This window comes from Xiphophorus hellerii, chromosome 20 (assembly GCF_003331165.1).
Source record: "Xiphophorus hellerii strain 12219 chromosome 20, Xiphophorus_hellerii-4.1, whole genome shotgun sequence".
Taxonomy (NCBI): domain Eukaryota; kingdom Metazoa; phylum Chordata; class Actinopteri; order Cyprinodontiformes; family Poeciliidae; genus Xiphophorus; species Xiphophorus hellerii.
In genome coordinates, this window is record NC_045691.1 from 25,604,268 (window position 1) to 25,625,075 (window position 20,808).

Genomic DNA, 20,808 nt, shown 5'->3' on the forward strand with positions numbered 1-20,808 from the left:
GAGCAAACATGGAGGGGAACATAGGAGCCTTCCATGCACTGTTATCCCATGCGGTTCTGGGCTCTCTGCTGGGCAGCCATCTGCTTCATTCCCTCACACCGGCTCCAACCTTCTGACGACTCGATAAGAAAGCTACATTTTTGTGGCAAGGGGGCACATGAGCGTCAAAGAACAAGCTGCCATTGTTGGGCGTAATGTCTGACGTCCCCCGAACTCAGAGGTCCCACAAAGAGAGCAAACCATTAGAAGATGACTCGCAGACTGATTAGATCCGCAACACTTAATGGCTGGGAAGCCTGGAATATAATAGGCCATTCAAAGCGAAGTCAACAGTCAACACCCCCCCCCCACCCCCCACAACACACATACCAGAGCCTTTATCCTTTTATTGCTCCCAGTCTCTAAATGAGGCGCTCCCACACTAAGAAGCTCAGCCGCATTCAGCGACATTTAGCTGGCTTAATCACCACTTTCTGCCTAGGGAAAGTCTGAATCTATCCGACAAACAGGAGTAGCAACGTGTTGGATGAGTTTTGTCCCTTGACTGCCTCAAATGTCCACTGTAGTGAAGAGGGGAGGCAGGAAAGCAGGATTCAGGGGGTCAGCAGTCAGGGAGGTGGCCGACGAGTTGAGCGGCGTAGGCTGTGTCAGTCGCAAAGGCCGGCTCCCTTTGAGTAAATAATCAGCAGTTAGAGCTGAGAGCTAGCCTGCTGGGCTCTGTTGACATGAAAAGATAAGTAGAAAGGCTGGCTAGTGTTCAGGCTGAAATTAATATTGAGGAAAAACTGCAAAGACAAGCAAAAGCCTTTAACAAATTTACCTTAGGAAAAACGAGATTAAATGGTTTTTTAAAATATTTTAACTAAATTGCTGCATCGATTAACCTCAACGATGGTTAATCGATGGATGATCGATTAACCATCGTTGATGATCCATCCAAGGGGCGATGTACAGCGTAGATTGGTCACCAGTTCATTAACAGGGTTTCACCAACTCAAATGTAAGACTTTTAAAATTATGAATGAAATTTAAAATTTCAACTTGTAGCGCGATGTATATGTAAAAGAAAAACAAAAAACAAAAAGATGATAAATTTGCACTTACCCGTGATAAAAAAAAAGCTAGCTAACTAGCAAGGGTATATTGGCAGTTGGATACTGATAGCCTCAATTAAAGGGAATCACAGAATGCAGAGAAGAGGTCTGACCTGACTTGAACTTTAGAATAACAGAGAAGTTTAATAAGGTCTGAGTATAAGACATTGTCCTCCCACAACAAAATTTAAGACCATAATTAACTGATTTAAGTTGCTCAATTTGCATTTTTAAAAATGAATTTAAGTCATTTTAAGGCTTTAATTTTAGATACGTGAATCTAGGACTTTTTAAGGGTGCGTAGACACCCTGATTAAAGATGTATGGCTTTTGTACCAAAGAGGTTCCAGTATTTAACCAGCCAGTTCTTCACTGGCTCCGTTAAAACAAAAAAAAAAAAACCACACACACTAATTATTTGCTTTTCCACCACCCAAGAGCCAAGCCAATGCCGTGTCATTACATCACTATAAACGTCTCATCCACTTAGTGATCCTTCCACTGTTTTATGCTGTGTTTTTGTAAAGGACTGTCATGGTTGGAGAGAGCTTAACAAACAGGGAATACCAGCAAACAGATATCTGTACAATACCAATCAAATTTATGTTTCACAATCCTAATCAGTTGATCTCTCACCGGTGCCAGAACTGCTGGAAAATCAGAGTTAAATAACTTTTACGGCAGAATTGATCAACAATGACACAGCGTTACAGAAGGGACCTGGAGATGGCATTTATGGATTCAGTAGAAAACAATTTGCCGTTTTCTTTTTCTACATGGCACACTGAACCTCTTGAATTCAACGAAAAGAGACATTATTGTATACAGTTAGGAAACCGCTTGTTTTGTTGTGATGTTACTTAGACTTGGTTGTTGTGAATGTGGGATGTTTTTACAGTTTTTTCTTTTTAATTTAGAGGATTAAAGGTGAAGCTAAACTCAAAGTATGGAGCTCGTAAATTTTGAACTGATTCGATTTCAGATTTTTAATCTGCTTAAACCAGTATTGGCAGGTAAAAAGAAAAAAGAAAAAGAAAAATCAACGCTTGGCTAAAAACAACTTGCAAAGTTAAAATAAAAATGGTCGTGGCTGAGATTTTAATTTAGGACCGTCTTGTTGTGGAACAGCTGAAGTAACAAATAGTCATTAATATACTTCATGAACAAGGCAGAACAAAAAATAGAGAGAGAGGAAAATTGTTTTTGTTGCATAGCGCTTGTAAATAGTATTCTGTGTATGTAAACTGCACATGACACCATGTAAATTAACCTGAGTTGCCTCAGCGGTAGGCAGTCAGTCTGAGTTGAGAGGCAAACATGAAAGAATAGCTGAGGACTCTACATAATGTGCTTCATGCTGTAAATGTTCATAAATGGCTTGGAATGCAGTCTGCAACCAGCTCGCTGACGTTCAGCTCTGACAGGAATGTTTTTTTTTTTATTGATCTAAAATGAACTTGATACGCACGCGGTCCTATGACTGATGAATACAGCACCTGATTTACCTTACGGGGAAACTCCAGCTGAAGCACACCGGTTTCTGTTTCACTCCAACATTGGGAATGGAAATTTTTCTTGTCCATTCTCTTCTTTCATAAACTCTCCGAAGAGCTGCTTTAACTTTTTGTGTCTCAGAAAACATAACTGCCCAAAAGATAGAAGAACTAGGAAGAAACGCAACGTCCATTTTATTCTGGTGTGAAACAAGGGTTTCTATCTCCCAACTGGGTCAAGGAGACGCTTCAGCTGTGTGTTTTTTCTCTTTTTTTCCCCACAGTAGCTAAAAATAAAGCTGGTCAAATTGTAAATCCACCATCAGGACTAAAAGATACAGAGACAAAACACACCTTCCGCGCCATCATGTCAGTGGTGGGGATCTCAGAAAGCTCTCTCGCAGGTTTCTGAGAGAGAAATAAGACATCTATCAAACAGATTTTTTACCGTCAACTCCAAAAATAACTGGGAGTGAGGGCAGTGTCCCAGAGCGAAGGAAACAACAGAACATGGAATCTGCCCCATTGTTCGAAGCCAACGCCAAAGTGTAAATGGCACTTTTCCCAGTAGCTGTAAACATACAGGACTGGACAATGCAGTCTCTGGAAATAGGGCAACGAGTAACCATGTGTCATTGTCCAGTTGTGGGTTTCAAACAAACTTGAATACCAATGAGTTCAACAAGGAGAAGGAAAGAAATAAATAGAGAGTTACATAGTGAACTCCAGCGGTAGCGTTTAATCAGATCATCAAGAAACGGCTGAATTGCAGCTTTCTGCTTCATTGCCACTCTGGCATTTTGCGATGAACTGATAGGACACCTCTGACAAAGCACAGCGGAGGCTGCTGGTTTACACATTTTAGTCTAGTAGACTCGGTTCCTCTGGGGACGAAAATTGCAATATTTGTTACATTTTCCGCTGGTGTGTTTTGCTTTCACACTGAACCGTGTTATACAATTCAAACTAATCGAAAACCCTGTTCCCCTCCTCACCAGCGGTGGCGCTGCGCCAATAGCTACTCCGGGAAACAACACAAAATTGTCCAAAGACGACAGGAGCACAACTTCCTCTTTCGCAAAAAATGTGAACAACAATGGATCAGCGTCAGAATTTAGTAGTTGTAGGAGTTCTCTTTTGTCTTTGGTAAAAGACCATAAGCCATTTCTCCCACTAGCGCAAGACACCTGTGTTTGTTTTGGTTGTATTTACCCCGAATGCCTTGCACTGTAGTTCTTTTCATGCTTTGGGAGCGGTCTCCGGTTTGCTTGTGTCCAAATATGCATTCGTACCACCACAGAGTTCATTCCAACTGAACCAAGACCTAGGTTTTTAGGCGGAACAGAGTCTGCATCAGAGTTCGATTGCGCTTTCACACCTCCCCAAACGAACCAGACTTTCTAGGCAAAGGAGAGCTAGAGTTTGATTAAAGTTAACTAGACTAAGAGGAAAGCATTGAGGCAGTAAGTTGCCAGGTAATCTAGAACATTCTCCAACAAACAGCCCACTCTGAGCTGTTTCTGATGGACCAAGGCAGGCGGAGCTCTCACACAGGGCTCGCCATTCATCCAGGAAACCTTAGCACCCTGAATTGCCGAGCCCAGCAACAAGTGCTAGGGGTCCACCCTTTACCGGTGTATTTACAGGAGTAGCTGCCTCCTATTTCTGCTCAGATACCGACTTAAAAATAAGACGGCGCCTCCAGGGAAAGGGAGAAGTGTTAAATCATCTCACCACACGGAGAAAAGCAGTTAAAAAATTGTGCAATGCTGAGAAACTACTGGGTTATTTCCCCCAACAAAGCATGCAGAGGCCTGTGAATGAAACACAAGACACGATCTGCCAAAATACAAGACTTCTGTTTGGTTATGGATAAAGCATGTTCAAAGTCTATTCAGGGTGGCTGCTAAGCAACGCGCTTATCTAAATATTGTAAAGCACGAAGCGTAGATATGGACCGACAACAGAGAGCTTGGCAGCAGTTCCAGTAGCTGTAACTGTAAACCCAACACGCTGCAGGCCCCGGAGCCTCGCTTCTGTTTCGCAGCGTGACGAGGAGGGCCGTGAAACCAAATGGAGGGGCCGCAAAAGCCAGAGTTGCTCCTGCAGGAAAACAGGAAGAAACTGAGATGAGGTGCAAGATGCGTGACCGGGGTCCGGCTCACCACCCCAGATGTCCGGAACAATCCGAAGAGAGGGGAGAGTGCACATACCTCACATGACAGAAAAACGTCCTGCACCTGCGGCGCACACATTCTCTGGGGCTTTTGTTTAACACCTCCCATTCCTATCGTGTCAGAGGGAGTAGGGAGCAGGACACAGCACAGCTTGTATTCAGCAATGCTTCTTCAGGCTTTCTGAGGAGCCTTTGAAGAGTTGTTTTCTGTAAATGATGGCTGCTTTTTAGTCCCGACTGAAAAATCGAAACAGTCCCTTCAGTTGATTAAACTACTGAATGTCACATTGTATGCAATTGACTTGTAGGGAATCACCTTACTCAGACAAATAGCAGGACTAGTACTGCAACAACACATTATCAGTAGGGTAAAACTAACCTGTCTCTCGACGGTCTAACCCAAGCTGTTTTTGGGCCTTTCAATTTGTTTTTTGTAAATGCAAATGAAGAAATGATCAAGAAAACTGCCTCATCGGCCAGTCTCCAGAAGGATTGTTTGTTTTTTTTATATGGAAAACATCTGATCTTTTGTTTATATATATGACTTTGTCTAGTTGACTGATTTGTAGGTATGTTTTAAGTTTCCTAAATACCCATTCTTCTGGGAAAGGTCAAACAGACTGGTCTAAAAATAAATGTACATTATATTAAAAGACATAACACAACTAATCCTGAAAGACATTTCTCTTAAGGGGGGCATTATGTATTTTCTAGGTACATATTGGGATTTTATAGCACAATCCAGTAACTGTTACCTTCAGTTGCAATAAAAAAGGCAACATACAGTACAGACCAAATGTTTGGACACACCTTTTAATTCAATGAGTTTCCTTTATTTTTATGACTATTGACATTGTAGATTCACACTGAAGGCATCAAAACTATGAATAACACATGTGGAAATATGCACTAAACAAAAAAGTGTAAAACAACTGAAAATACCCCTTATATTCTAGTTTCTTCAAAGTAGCAACCTTTTGCTGTGATTACTGCTTTGCACACACTCTGCATTTTCTTGATGAGCTTCAAGAGGTAGTCACCTGAAATGGTTTTCACTTCATAGGTGTGCCCTGTCAGGTTAATAAGTGGGATTTCTTGCCTTATAAATAGTCATGAAAATAAAGAAAACCCATTGAATTAGAAGGTGTGTCCAAACTTTTGGTCTGTACTGTATATGAAACATGACTGAAAAGAAATTTGACTTTGCAATTTGATTCCTTGAAGTTGGCCTCTGTCTTTAAGAAGGTCCTACTCTGACACTTCGCCTTCACCACGATGATTCTCATTACGCCGTTTGACAGTTCTTAGGAACATGGGACTGAAAAGTAGTTTGCTTGATAAGCTAAGCAGACTTGCAGTTCCACTAGATGTTTGCTAATTGCTGTTGCTAGTCTGAAGGAGCTGGGTGGGAAAGCTGTGTGGGAGGATGAAATTATACAGTCAGTATTTACTAATAAAAGTACTTATAATGGCAGCTGGTTGCACAAGATTTCATTACAGGGTGTCTGGGATTGAACACAAGTGAGCGCCACACTTTTCAGAATCATTTGTAAAACATGTTGAAAACCCTTTCGTCATTTTTATACGTCAGCTAGACAGAGTCCAAATTTAGGTTTGTGGTTGTAAAGTGAAGATCTTCAAGTGATATGAAGACTTTTGCAAGGCACTGTAACTCTGCTAGAGATATCTAGGAGGTATTCATCCCCACAGCAATCCACATTAAAGTTAATGTTAGGATTCAGGGTGTCATTTACCCATCCTGATCTGTCTTTAGCTTAGTGTTTGTTTTATATACCAGACCCACTCAAGCCTGCAGCACACTAGTGGTGATTCTACAAAATCCTCTTCTATTTTCTTAAACAGCCCCACATTACAAGACCCCTTAGATTCTCCACAAAATTTGCCAACAAATACTTTGGATTCCTGAAGAGAAATGATGGCGTGAACTAATCCACAGACTTTCCCTTTGCTTCAAGGGTCCTCCAGCTTCCTCTTCCTGTTCTGTTCAGATCTCCAGCAGTTGTTGATGTCAATTCCTCACACGTTGAAATACGAGTTTGTGGGGGGAGGATTGTCTTACGCTCTTAGACACGGGAAGCACGCTAGAACTGCTTTAACTGAGCCAGCAAAGAATGAAGACTGGAAGAAGAGTAGACTCAACAGGTCAAAAATCTGCATGCCTTGCTGAGGGAAACGGGGGTCGAATACGAGAGAACTGTAGGCACCCCCCTGCACTCTTATCCCTGTGACCGGATTCACTTCCAAACATCGGGATAAGACTAGAAAGCTGTTAATAATGGCTGAAACAATGGTCCTAAGACTGCCTTATATTGCATCATGTGAAATCACATATGGAAAGTGTTCACTCTCTAAGGACATTTTATCTGAACAGATAAATGTCATTGCCACTTAGTGGAGAAGAGTAAACAGACTCTCAGTAATCTCCAAAACTGACTAGTGCAGTTTTGAGAGATGGGCCGATATTTGTTACCACAATGACGCACCCAAAGGTTCAACAACCAGACTAACCAGTTTGCTCGCAGCGCTACAGGGCTGGCGCATACAAACTAGTCTAAACATGGGGTTTTTCTTAGACTGATGCAAGGTAAAAAAGAAAAAAAAATACAAAGAAAAACATAACCTTTTCCAATCAGAGTTGTTCAGCAAAACACTACCCGATTGAAAACAAAGGCGAACTAGATGGTGCGTGATGTGGACACTGATATCACTGAGAAAAATAGGTCAACTTGCTCTGGGTCAGAATGGGATTCTGGGATTCTCACAGTATCACAACCTTAACCTTGTGTAATATACCACAGTTTTGCTTGATCACAGTCCTTGTAAACAAGGAAGAAAATGTATGACATGATCCTATTGTGTTTATTTCAGATTAAACAAGTCAAATTTAAGGCTTTTTAAGAACTTTTAATGCCAGCTTGAATTAAATTTAAGACAAAAAAATCATAAATATATGGAATGGTTGGGGGATCCTGTTGTACTACAGTCAAGCATTACAAAGCCCCCTGTGGTGCCTAGCTTAAATGTGTTTTGTACAGAATGCACCTAGCCTCATATGTGTTGGCAGAAGAAGTGAGCCAGTAGCGAAAACAAACGTCGTTCAGCCAACTGGATCTGCACTTAATGATAGACACAGAAAAGTTAGCTAGCTAGTTAGCATGGACATATTAGCAGCTAGTTAATGGTAGGTTTGACCATCTTGAGTCACAGAATGCAATGAAGACTCATGACTCAAACTTTAGCTACACAAACAACGTACTGGCCCTCTTTCAGCCAACCAATGAGCAGTGTGCAGCAACAGGTGGGGTAGGGGCAGTAACTCCGGTCTCTGGCATGTCTTTAAAAGTACTTTAAACAGTTAGAGCAGTATAAGACTTTTGAAACTGCAACCTTTTAACCCCTTTTAGACTACTGTCTACTGTTGCATTAATTCACTGAACAACCAAAGTATTGTATGTGTATCACTAATGCCTGTTGATGCACACTCCGAGGATCAAATTGGAAACACTTCGTCACTGTCTGGCAATCAGTTTATTTTGCCAATTAGCTTACCAAATACATGTTAGATCTATATGCTATGTATTTAAGTTCAAAGCAACATCAGATGAATTTAGAGTCCGACAAAAACAACTGTCCATACATTTATAAGGGGTTAAAAATTTGGTATACATTGGTAATTGTAACTGGCTTGTGCCTAAGAAGCATTTTGTAAAGGGAAAAAATATGGTACCTTGTACATAAGAATGTCCCATGAAGACACGTGACCATATGCATTACAAAGCCTTTGAAATAAACCTTTTTCTGAAGCCTGTGGTGGTGCACAACAAAGCCAACTATTGTCAGATCAACAGGCGGGCGCCCATTCAAGGAGGTCTCTGTGCCGCCACCACACGAGGAGAGTCTAGCCAATCAGTGCTAGGGTAAAGGGAGGAGTCTGGGTCATGTAGGAGAGGTCTGGGGTGACCTCCAATACAAGCTGCCCCAAATTTAAAACGAGAGACAATTTCCGCCTCTCCTTTGGCACAGACTTAGAATGGGATCCCACAGGGTCACCGAGCCGCCTTGGGCAAGGCCAATGTTTCCCATACTCTCTTCCAACAAACAATTTTACATGGCTTGAGTGAATTCACGTCCAGGAGCCGCCAAACTGCTCAGACCCAGCTGAAGCAAAGTAATTCTCCACGAGTTGTGAAATAAAAGCGCCTAACCCTTTCAACAGCTCCAGGAGAAGGTTTTTGTGGGACGGCACTTCAAAGCTTCTTCAGATACCCGGCCACAGTGTCTGCCAACAAATTGAATGAGGAGAAGCGTTGCTCAGATCTCTCTATGGAGAGTATTGCCAGGTCCGTCGTCCTGCATTCTCCCACCAGAGCTTTCAGGAACCTCCACCCTCCATCCAGTTCAGCTGAACAGTCTGTGTCTGTCCGAGGTCGCACTCAGCAACAGGATCACTGAACTCTTGGTATAGTCATTCCTGAAATCCCCCCCCCCCCCCCCCCCCGAAAACATTTGGAGACTTTTGAGGTCAGATATGAGAACGGGATCAGTGTTTAGCACAAACACGCCTCTAACGTTGGTCTTTGTGACAAAGCTGTCACAAAGCGAACAATGGGGTCACTTGTCCAAACAAGATAAATCCAATTCCTACTTTATTGTTGTAAATTGTATTGTATTTCTTTTGCTGGTGATTCAACAATTCAGTCGCAGTAAATAGAAAATCAGAAACACCAATGAAAGCAAACCAAAGTAGAGATGGAGAGGCCTACTTGATAACTAGATTTCTTAAACAGTACCGCATCATAAAACAAGTGTAGTGAGTGGTAAAATGCGGTATTTCAAATAAAGTTTCATCTTACAGGCTTTACATATTAAGACTACTTTGACCAAATTCTATAAGATTAATGTATCTGACGTGGGTGAGGACCTTCTGCTTTAACTGGGCCACCTGCTCTCTCAGCAGGCTGGCGGTGAAAGCCAGGTCGGTGTTCTGGGTTTTCAGCGTCTTCACCTTGTCCTCCAGCCGTGAGATCAGCTCCAGTTTGCGCCTCCAACATTTGGATCCTTAGCTGCAGCAATCCGGTTTCTGAGCCTCTTCCGCTCGGCTTTGATCCGCTCCTGAGAGTCCATGTCGACGGGAGAGAGCAGCGGGTTCTCCCCGAAGCTCTGGACGTCGGGTACCATCTGGGGCTCCTCCTTCGGTGGCTGGACCGTTACATCGTTAGAGAAAATTTGATCTTTACCATTATATTAATTAAATTTTTCAATGGAAGTTGGTTCAACTTTCAGCCAGTCTCGTGACAGCTATAAGTAGACCAAACAATTCCGTTTCTTTCTTCTTTTTTTTTTTTTACATTTTTGAACAATTTTGTTAAAAAAACTTAACATCTCTGAAACATCTCTTGCTAAACAAAGACCACATACGTATTTAAGCAAGCTGGTCCCTGTTTGTCTTTCCACCAGCAGTAATTTGTACCATCATTTTAAGAGGAGCCCCACCTTCGCCCCGCTCCCCCAGATGACATGATAAACGACGCCAGCCTCTAATCCCGGCGTGGAGCTAGGAGGTTAAAGTGGAGGTCAGTGGGCGGACGAGGAGTCAGGCAGGATACGCATGTCCGTTCGTGTTGTCCTCTGGAGGAAGTGAAGACGCCGACCCTCCAAGATTAGAGACGCAGAGCAATCTGGTGAAGATGTTAGCGCTCAGTCTGGCCGGGGCCCGACGGGGAGAGGAGGATTTAAGAGGCCATGGCAGGGGATCAGCATGCAGGGAGAGATTAATATTTCCCAAACAGTGGAAGAGCAGTGCAAAGTTTAGTTCCACTCCTGTGTGATTTATACCTTTCACTCAGTTTCTTGACAGCCCACTGGTACCACATGCACCGGCTACATGGGTTAGAACGAGATGAGTCACCCGTTCAGATGTCTATCTGCTTGGTGCAACGAGTTATTATCCGCTTTAATGCGGCCGAGTGATGATCAGCATTTTCCGCGTTGGCTTCGGCTCTGCTGTGTGCAGGTGAGGCGAAGCAGCTTGCAGAGCACGAAAAGTGTGCAACATCAAATGGTTGTGCAGGTGAAGATAAGCGTGTTTGACTATAAACCACCTTAACCTCATTACGGAGTCACTGTTGCAGGTCACGGCGAACCAGGGTCAAATTAGAAGGGTGTGTTGGGTTCAACAGAGCTGATCCGCAGATCTGAACAGGATTACAGTTCAGGACAAAAAAAAAAACATGAGAAACACTAGGGCTGCAGCTAAGGATTTTAGTTATCGATCAATCTGTTGATTGTTTTGACAAACAATTGATTAATTATATTTTTAAAAAACGGTCTGCAGATTTTTAATTTGACCCTTTTTTATACTGTATTAGAAATACATTAAAAGATGCAAATAAACCAGTAAATTCAACTCATTTTTAAAAATGGAAAAATTCATATTTTGTTGCCTAAAACTAGTGAAATGCTTGACCATCTGTGGCAGAGGATGCATAGCCAAAAATAAAAAATAAAAAAACTAAATAAAACTTCTATCAACAACATATGATATGCGGTATAAAGCAGATCGATTCATTACTTTTAGATTAGCAGATCAATACCTGGAACTTAATAGATTTATTTATTACAGTCAAAACTATGCCATGCGAGTTCTGAATGAAAAACATTTAAAGACAAACTTTTGTTTTTTATCCAAGATGCATTTTTACAGTTTTGTCTTCATTACTTCTCTGAATATGTTGTACTTTCAGCAACTGGTCTTTTTGTGAGTCTGTACACTCCAGTTAACGATAATCAATTACTAAGTTAGTTGATGGTTATTTCAATAATGGAGTTGTCATGATTGAGCCAAATAATTGTTTCAGCCCTAAAAAAAAACAAAAAAAAAAAACATTAAATCCTGGTGACATTTTTAATATTTCAAAGTATTTTAGAAGCACTCAACGTCAAAAACACTTTAAAATGTCCCGCAGACCAGCAAAAAGATTAGTTAATTGTCCGAATTTCTTGTCTTTTTGTCTCTTTGACAAAACTTTGATTCATTCTGTAAGGAAGATAGGTAGGGAGTGTGTAAAGTAAGTGGTTCTCCTTTTGTTTCAAACTTCTACTGCAGCCCAACAGGTTAAACACCGAGGTGACGTCCCATTGTGATCCCAGCCATTCATATTAACAAGCCCGTGCAAGGAAGATAAACTCTGCCTTGCGACGACAACAAATGGATCGGAGTTTACGCCATAAAATGACGAGAGACGAGCTTAGTAGAAATGAAGAGGAAAAACTTTTAAACCGCAGCACCCAGGCAGGATGGTGATGGGATCTGCTGCACCCAAGAAGCCATGTTGGCCTGCTGTACCAAACCAACAGCTTCAGGCTATGCAAACCACATCAATAGCTCTGTTTTTTTTTAGATCATGTATGTGGAACAGCTGTCAACAAGAGGTCTTTACGGTCAAATTAAAAAGAAAAAAGTTACCACTAGGTACACATGTACCAGGGATAAAACAAAAATGATTCTCACGGCCACAGCTCCATCAACTGAGCCATAACAATATCTAGGGAATATGTTTACATTTTTTACATCTTTCACATATTGTCACAACCAAAAGCAATGCATGTCACTGAGATTTCATGTGGTAGACCAGCACAAAGCTGCGCATATTGTCGAGGAAAAAGGATGGATGTCTGTGAAACGCCTTCACAAACAGGAGATATGAAAAATGAGGTGTGTATTTGTATCAAGTCCCTTTTACACTGACATCCCTAACTAAAACCCAGAACAACTCATCACCCTTGTGTCATTTCCTCTCACTATTGAGAACAACAGGGAAAAAACAGCATCATGAAGACCAAAGAGCACAACAGACAGGTCGGGGAATAAATAGTGGAGATGTTTAAAGCAGAGTTGGGCAACCAAACAACATCCCAGGATTTAAATAACTACTGAATGGAAATACTATGTCACAGCTGGCAACCAGAGAGATATGGCTGTTCCCCACAAACACTTGGGGGTCAGGAGCTTCCATCAGGAAAATCACTTTACATCACACTAAACGACGGTGAACATATGAGGAGAATCTAGCTGTGGGGGCTGAAATACAATGGGGGAAAAAAAACAGAGTAAAGTTTTAAAGCACATCTGCTCTGAAAAGCAGATAGTGAAGACAGAATACAAACCCTTATGGCTGAGGCTGACTGAGCCACCAGTGAAACCCGGAGCAACAAATGGGAGACTGTGGAACATTTACTGGCCTCCTAAACCACAGCAAAGAGGAAAGTTAGTCCAGCAAATTACTGGACGAGATCAAAGCCAACCCAGCCGATGTGGCTGCTGGTGGTATATCATTTGGGAGAAGATAAATCTCAAGTCCCTCTACAGCCACTGCTGTGTTGGAGCTCGTTCAAACTCTTAATTAGCGACAAAGAGCTGCAGACGTTTCAGAGTGAAACCTGTTGTTTTCAACGCCAACCGTTAGCAAACTACAGCAGCTTCAATATGAGTTTTAAAGTAAGATTACCAACAGAACCAGCCGACACATTTGCAAAGAAAGTCAACAGATCGTCTAGTTTTCCATCCTTAAAGCCTCTCTTGCGCTGTTTTTATCCACAAACCGCAAAGTTTAAAATTAAATTGAACTAATTAACCAGTAAGTGGCGCGAGAGCAGTCGGGATGATCGCGAGCGGACACACCGAGCTAAACTTTCTGCGTTTTACTTCGCATGAAGGGAGTAAACTTACCTCGTCCCGGCCATTTCTCACATTGTAAACGAAGCGGACGCAGTGAAGAAACTCAGCTCTGGTTCGGAGGTTCGTTTTTCGGAGCGGTGAGTAACAGGACGGTCCTCCCGGCGCTGCCTGCCTGGGTGAATCCGAGATGGAGTCTCCGCCTCCCCACGTGAATCACGGGGGTGGGATGGGGGTCACCCGGTCTGCAACCCCCACCGAGGCACTAATACAAACTTCCCAGCCCACATTGAACTCCTCCTCCTCCATCTTTACTCCACGCCACTCGCCCGCTTCACTCCGCGGCGGTCCGACGACAAGCCGCCGCGTTTGTGACTCGTTCAGAAACGGCTTCAAAAGTAGACCTTCCTGCCTGCCACCTTTAAATAGAGCTACGTGTAACCCATTACTGTTAACCAAATATATATATGAATTTCTGAATTACCCAATCTTTTTATTAATACCACTTTCTAACCCTTTACTTGCTCTATTTTGGGTTCAGTGGGTTAGAAAGATAAAGTTGAACCCGTTTCGACTGTCAGGTGTCATTTGGTTCTGTTCCGGTATATTACTGAAATGGAAGACTGCTGTATTCACCGACTTTCAGAAATCTTGTCTCTCAGTGTTTAGTGAAACGAAAGGTCACCAGAAATCCTACTCTTAAAGTAGGGGCTAAACAAGCAACCCTGAGTTCAGTATCCAATATGGCCGCTTATGAGCGTTTCCTATAGGAGCAAAGAGCAGCAAATCCGCTCGAAATAGCAGCTATTGTACAGTGTAGTGGGTGGAGTCATATATTTGGGTGGCAGTCCAGAAAGTAGCATCCTATGCAACACAAACTCAACAGTGGAGGACATGGAAGCTATGTAGACCATTCTGCTTAGTCTACCATTGTTCTTAAAATCTCCAAATACACTCAGTGGTAGTTGTGAGTTTTTTCAAATGACAGGTCGGATTATTGTACGGGGTACCAGTGACTTCCCCCCCTAGTGACCTACAGTCTTGACACCAAGAATTTCAACCTGACTCGATACTTGGGACCCCAACAGATAAGTTTCTAAAAAAAAAAAGGAGGGCTGGTACCATGTAACTGGAAAACGGTTATTAGCAGACGTCGCGCTGTGTAGGCGCTAATGTAAAAGAGCCTTACATTATAGTAATTACTACCAGTATAAACTATAAACCACTGGTTTCTTGTATGTACAAAATAGATCAAAAATACTTGGTAGACTCTTGTACCATAATTGAACTTCCCACCGTTTTCCAAATTGCAACCAAAATGCCCTCTTCTCTGATTTGAGCCATTCACCTGACATCCAAAGGTGACTCAAATGCAGCATCCGTACATAAAATATGAACTGTTACTAATCAGAATCTCAGACATTGTTTTTTTTAAATTGTGCAGTATGGCTTTCCACCCAGGGCAGCACACCACAAGGAAAGTCATTTGTAAACAGGTTTTAGCTAATTTTCATAATGACTCAAAGGAAATAAGTATTGTTAGAAAGTGTGTACACAAATGATTACGCTGACAGAGCATGTGCTTCACAGCTTATGATTCAGTGTTGAATCAAGAGGTCATTTAAAATCTGAAATGTTTAGACTGATTACGCCTCAGCTGGATAATTTGATTTGGAGTAACAGAAAAGGGGTCTCACCTTGTCAATGCTACAAACTGAACTGATTAGAGTGACAAGTTTACTCAGATCTTGGTTTGCTACTGCCTACTTCACATATCACTCAAATCTTGGACTCATGAAAATGTTTAATTGTATTAGAGAACATATTCACCTTATCTACCCATTTTTAATTATGTATTTTATTTTCACAAGCTGTATCTCGCTGCTCTCTGAACTGCAGCACACTGTGTAAACACTGCTCAGCATATTCACCCAAATGAGATCCTATCCAGTAGACAAGCAGACAGAGACACCTGCTGGACAAAAACAACATCATGACAATAAAACAATAAAATGCATGCCATTTTTTTTATTTCAAACAAAACACTTTATTATCCACAATTACTATCAGCTCTATTTAGGTCTATGGAAATGTTTACAAAGAAAAACAAAACATGATCTAACAAAAAGCAAGTACTTCACATCAAGTATTATTAAACTGTGTTTTTCCCCCCCTCTGGCACAGAGTAGACTATGTATTGATTATTGTACACCTCATCACAGTGAATCCTTTAAGTGCTTTTCTCACGTAAATAAGGACAAACATACAAATCGTGGGATTTCTGAAGCCGCTTCTTACCCAATACGTTCATTTTGTCAACTTGTATTGTACATTGAGGTCTGCCTCTTAAGTATTATAAAAAATATTGTAAACATTTATATTAATTGCACAACATACATTCAAATACATACTGTACTGTACAGCAAAGGTTTAATTCCGTGTTGTTATCCAGTAGCACCATGTATAGCAAGCTAAACAAACTATATAGAAACCTCTAAAGTGTGGTACAAAGGAGCAACATCGAAGTCACGAATGTCACTTTGTGTTCAACGGTCAAAAATCCTTCTGTTCTAACTGTGAGGGAGTGTCCAGTGAAGGCCTATTCAAGGGTTTTCTGTGTAGGTGGCTGAATGATTGTAAAGGAAAAGTCTGGTCACGTCACATCTCACGGCTCTGAGGGAGATGATTCCTCATAAAAGACATTCATCAGTGTTAAAAATCAACTACACCACAACAGGTTATGGCGAGAAGTTGTGTTTTTTTTTTTTTTTTACAGTTGGTTGTTAGAAAGTTCACATCACTTCCATGTGCAAACACGTCGGTACAGTAAATATGTTTGTCCGGTTCCTCATCAGCACGTGCCACGGGGACATAACGAGGCCGTGATGTCATCGTGTAGCAGCAGAGTCGAAGCGTAGCTCATCGTGTTTCCATCCCGCCAAAGAAAGCAGATTAAAGCGATATTCTGTATGTTATCTACAAGGATTGCTGTCAAAACCAAACGGCTCCTGGACACCAAACTGACCCGAATGCAAATGATTATGAGATATTTTCCGATGCAGATAACTTAAGAAGTTTTCTTAGCTTCTTCAGTCTTAGTGTCTCATTCACGCAAAGGCAACAAAGAGCAGCTCTCCCAAAAACTAAACCCAGTTTAGAGATGAATAGTATCTCAAGTTCATGGTTCAGCGAAGTGTGGTCAAGGTCCTTAGGTCTGTATATAGTCTCCATGCTCCGTCCTCTGCTGGAGGAGGCTGGGGTGGTTTGGGGCTGCAGGTGCTTATCCAACCCATCCTTCCCAAATCTGTCCTCTGCAAAACCAACAAATAAAGCCGTCTGAGTTAAAAGTGCAACCTGAGGCATCTGATAAATCTGCTCCAGTTCTTTCTACCGCCACTGCGAGAAAAAGCAAAAATAGACGATAGGAGGACTGACAACACAGCATTATAGAATGTTTTTTTTCCCCCCTGCATTGCATGACTGTTATTGACTCGACAAGATGAAGGAAGAAAAATGAGCCGCAGCTTTGCAATGTAGGTTGTTACTGTAAATGAATGAGTACAGAGCTAAAGCAAATGGCAAGCTGCTGGGTCGTCTGAGCGAGCTGAACAAAAACCCGGAGAGAAACAGGGCGACAGGAGTGGAGCTTGTTTGGCTGACTACAAATAGCAGATGGGTTATGACAAACTCACAGCGACTTGGACGAGGGCTTCTTCATTTTTGGCCTCTTTCGACGATGAACTGGCCTGAGGCATGCACAGCATGTACACACGCGCAGGCCAAATGCACGTGCATGGAAACAAACAGGTATAGACGCACACACGGCGTACACACGTAGAGGCATGCACACACGCACACCCACACACACACACACACACACACACACACAAAACAGAGATGAGTCATTAGGGGTCAAAAACAGGACCGGCAGAAACAGCAGAGCAGTGCTTGCATGTTAGCCTGTTTGGTGTTTGTTTGAATTACACTAAAAAGGTTTTGGACTACGATAAAACATAGAGGCTTAAAATAAATTCAGATTATTATTTTTATTGATTCCTCTGACCGCAGACAGTAAGCAGAATCATACAGTGCCTTGCAAAAGATTTTACACCCCTTCAGATTTACACTTTTTCAGTATCAAGGGAACCACTTGTTGCTGCTAGCGGGGACAACCAATAGTCATAAGGGGCCGTAAGCAGGACTTCATTATGTCCCGTCCCCCTTTTCAGCACCTCTAACAGCGTTTTAATCCAGATGTGTTGGGATCTGGAAAAGGGGGTGGAGCTTAAAGCAATCAGAGATACGGTAAGTCAAGGTAATTTTATTTCTAGCGCATATTTTCAGCAACAAGGCAGTTCCAAGTGCTTAAAAATGAATTAGAAGGAATTACAACAAAAACAACAAACCAAAGGGGTTTCTCTGAATTCTTGTTCTGATAAGGTTGATCTAAGGTAGTAAGTTCCTCTGGATTCTAAGTTTGTTCTAATTCCTTTCCTGGAATAAGCTTGAAGGAGTTTCTCTGCATAATAATCTAAAAAGTATAATATTGGTCTAAATAGTGAATAATCCACAATTTCTAAAAGTAATATAAGTTTGTTTGAACTAATAAGAATATTAGAATAAACAGGATGAAACGACAACATTGGGAAGAGATAATTGATCTTATTTGCCGAGACGAGTTTATGGACAAACCCAACCTCAAACACAAAGAAACCGTTAAACTCATAGCATCAGATGTACTATGAAGATTATACTTCTGCACTTTTATAAAGTAAACTTCACAATTCCCTTAAAATATTGTAATCTTTCAATTTATCGATGCCGAAACCAATAAAGCAAACCTAATATTGTCAATCTTTATAAACAACAATTTACGGGAGGCTCCTGAAGGTCTGGGGGCCCCTAAGTAGAGGCTTAATTCACTTATGGGCCGGGCTGGCTCTGACTGCTGGGTATGCCGAACCTCAGCCTCAAATTGTGTGCTGCCTGTCAGAAGCGATGCCTGTATTTAGTTATCTTGTTTTGTTATGTAATGTTTCTAACAAACCTCTAAATCCTAAACAGGGTTTTACCCTGAGATTTAAACGCACACACTGCTACCTTCTATCTAGTAATCAGGTGACTTCTGATAGCAGATGGTAACACTGCAGTTTTCTAGTGGTAGAGTAAGGAGTCCGTTTCCCTTTTTGTATCATTCTCCTTCCACCTTGCAGACACGTCCTACTTTGTGTCTTAACAGGGACGATCCTGATGAACTTATAACATGACAAAATGTGAAAGTGTTGTGTTCACTTTTGTGAGGCACTGTAGACGAAGCTTTGCTGGGCAGACAGAAGCCTCCCTGATTTCATTTTGTAGCTTTACTTCCACCGGGAGTGCTTGTGAAAGTAATCAGACAGGAAGGCATACCCGTATTCACTGAAGTGGCTCCTCTCCTTTCCCCCTGGAAGGAAGTTAAAGGGATTAACATCGCTCCGAAATGACTCGAGAAAAAGTGACTAATCACGTTCTGCCCCGATAGGCGTCTTACTCACCCTTCTCCGGGTTGCACTGCTTGTGGCCCTTGCAGCTCCTCAAGCCCATGAGCTGTTGATGCATTGAGTTGAGCGCGTTGCGATCCAGAGTGCTGACAGCATTTATCAGCTGCGGGAACGAGTGAGGACAAAATGTCAACGAGCGCTTTGTAAACTCTGGAAAATGTCAGTAAAGCTCAACCCCCTGTGGACAGAGGAATGCACTGCTTTCTTTTTTTTTTATAGTTATTATTGTTGAAGTATTTATACCCTCCTCTATGGGTGTGTCTGTGCAAACAAAATACCTGGTAGGGGTCGGTACTGAGGTCAAAGTATTCCATGAAACCGGTGGCAAATTCACAGAACAGGAAATTGTGTGTGTCATTGATGGTCCTCAGGCACCAGTATGTGTTGTTGTTGGCACTGGTGCACGCACAGAACGGACCCACTACAGGGAGAGGGAGGCAGAAGGGGAAAGGGAGGGGGCAGATTTAGAAAACAACAGCTTTTCAGAAAAAGGTCGCCATAATATTGCTTTTATCTCATCTGCTGTGACAAACGGCAGCAGAGGTAGAAAACGCGTTCCAAAACACTTTCTGAAAAGCCATTTGTTGTTCCTTACTCGTCCAGAAGGGGGCGGTCTGCCAGTGATGGTTGTCGTGGGTGAAGCAGGTCAGACCAGGCATGCTGCAGGTGTCGTTGTTCTGGAGCCTCTTCAGGAATTTGCGCAGTTTTTTTCGGCGCTTCTGCTCCTTCTGCAGCCACTGAGTCTTCTGCTTGGACGGCATTCTGACGGGAACAAAATCTATTATAGTGACTGAAATATTAAAAATGAAATAAAAAGGCCTTAACTAATGAAGTAAAGTTTTACCTGAGAGAGTGCATTTGCTCCACATTTAGCAGATAAGCCTCCTTATTCTTGAGAAGATCACTGAGGAGACAAATTTCAGCCGTCACACTTGGTGAATCACCGTGGCGGCCTTAATTTGGATGACTTCCTCACCTGGGCGCGTTGCACTGGCATTCCTCTGGCCGCACCTTTTTCAGGTGACCTTTCACCTCACGCAAGTTCTTGATTTTGGTCTGCAAGGTTTCAATCTGAGAGCAGCGAGAAGAACCAGAGAGTCACCTGGAGCACGTTATATGTCGGACAAGCTGTGGCGTTGGACTGGTTCGGCAGAGTTTAGATAAAAAATGGGAGCACCTCATGCTCAATGTGCAGTTTGTGGTCCTTCCATGCTTGAAGGGACTTGTAGAGGCCCCCGTCACACTTCACCGTGTCGTTCATGAGGATCGAGCATCTGCACGTAGAGAAAAATACGTATAAAAATACGTGCATATTTAGTACAACACAAAGGAAACTTAAAATCCATTCGGTGTAAATGCTCCTGAATGAAACGAATGGATTTATCTGACAGTGGAAGCCGAAGGTTAAAGCAGAAATCAAAAGTTGTTCCTGAAACTATCCCTTTAAAAATGCTTAAAAATATTTTGAAAATCCAGTGAAGTTGTAGTTTAAGCTCAAATTGAATCAAATACCTGGCAAAGCAATTTTCTTTTTGTTAAAATATTATGGAAAACTGAGAATTTATTAAAAATTAATACTCCTTGAATTTCATCTTATCGTCCTCTAACTTGGCTTTGTCATCTCCATTCAAAAACAGATTTCTTGGTTGAATGGATTATGTTGTAAATCTATATTTGTGAATACTTAATAAAACTTTCAATTGCTACACCTTTTATTGTCATTATTTTAGACTTTCATAAAGCAACTTAAGATTAATAAGATTTTATTTTCACTGCAGAACTTAAGAATAGATTGTTTTAAAGACGCACA

General features: G+C 41.9%; 2 protein-coding genes across 7 annotated transcripts in view; both read right to left on the reverse strand.

The window, feature by feature from the left end:
• The window catches only part of arhgap46a (Rho GTPase activating protein 46a), a 44,075-nt gene extending 30,313 nt beyond the window's left edge, over positions 1–13,762 (reverse strand). For both annotated transcript variants that reach the window (XM_032549038.1, XM_032549037.1), the window contains exon 1: positions 13,513–13,762. In XM_032549038.1, coding sequence (XP_032404929.1) covers positions 13,513–13,526 — 14 coding nt within the window. In that variant the 5' untranslated portion in view covers positions 13,527–13,762. The remainder of the gene's footprint in view (positions 1–13,512) is intronic.
• A 1,704-nt stretch (positions 13,763–15,466) lies between these two features.
• The window catches only part of sulf2a (sulfatase 2a), a 53,792-nt gene continuing 48,450 nt past the window's right edge, over positions 15,467–20,808 (reverse strand). For 4 of the 5 annotated variants that reach the window (XM_032549887.1, XM_032549885.1, XM_032549888.1 and 1 more), the window contains 9 exons: positions 20,176–20,272; positions 19,975–20,069; positions 19,843–19,902; positions 19,594–19,760; positions 19,277–19,419; positions 18,993–19,101; positions 18,868–18,901; positions 17,151–17,204; positions 15,467–16,769 (listed from right to left, as the gene is read on the reverse strand). In XM_032549887.1, coding sequence (XP_032405778.1) covers positions 16,739–16,769; positions 17,151–17,204; positions 18,868–18,901; positions 18,993–19,101; positions 19,277–19,419; positions 19,594–19,760; positions 19,843–19,902; positions 19,975–20,069; positions 20,176–20,272 — 790 coding nt within the window. In that variant the 3' untranslated portion in view covers positions 15,467–16,738. The remainder of the gene's footprint in view (positions 16,770–17,150; positions 17,205–18,867; positions 18,902–18,992; positions 19,102–19,276; positions 19,420–19,593; positions 19,761–19,842; positions 19,903–19,974; positions 20,070–20,175; positions 20,273–20,808) is intronic. The other variant, XM_032549889.1, reaches the window with a different exon arrangement.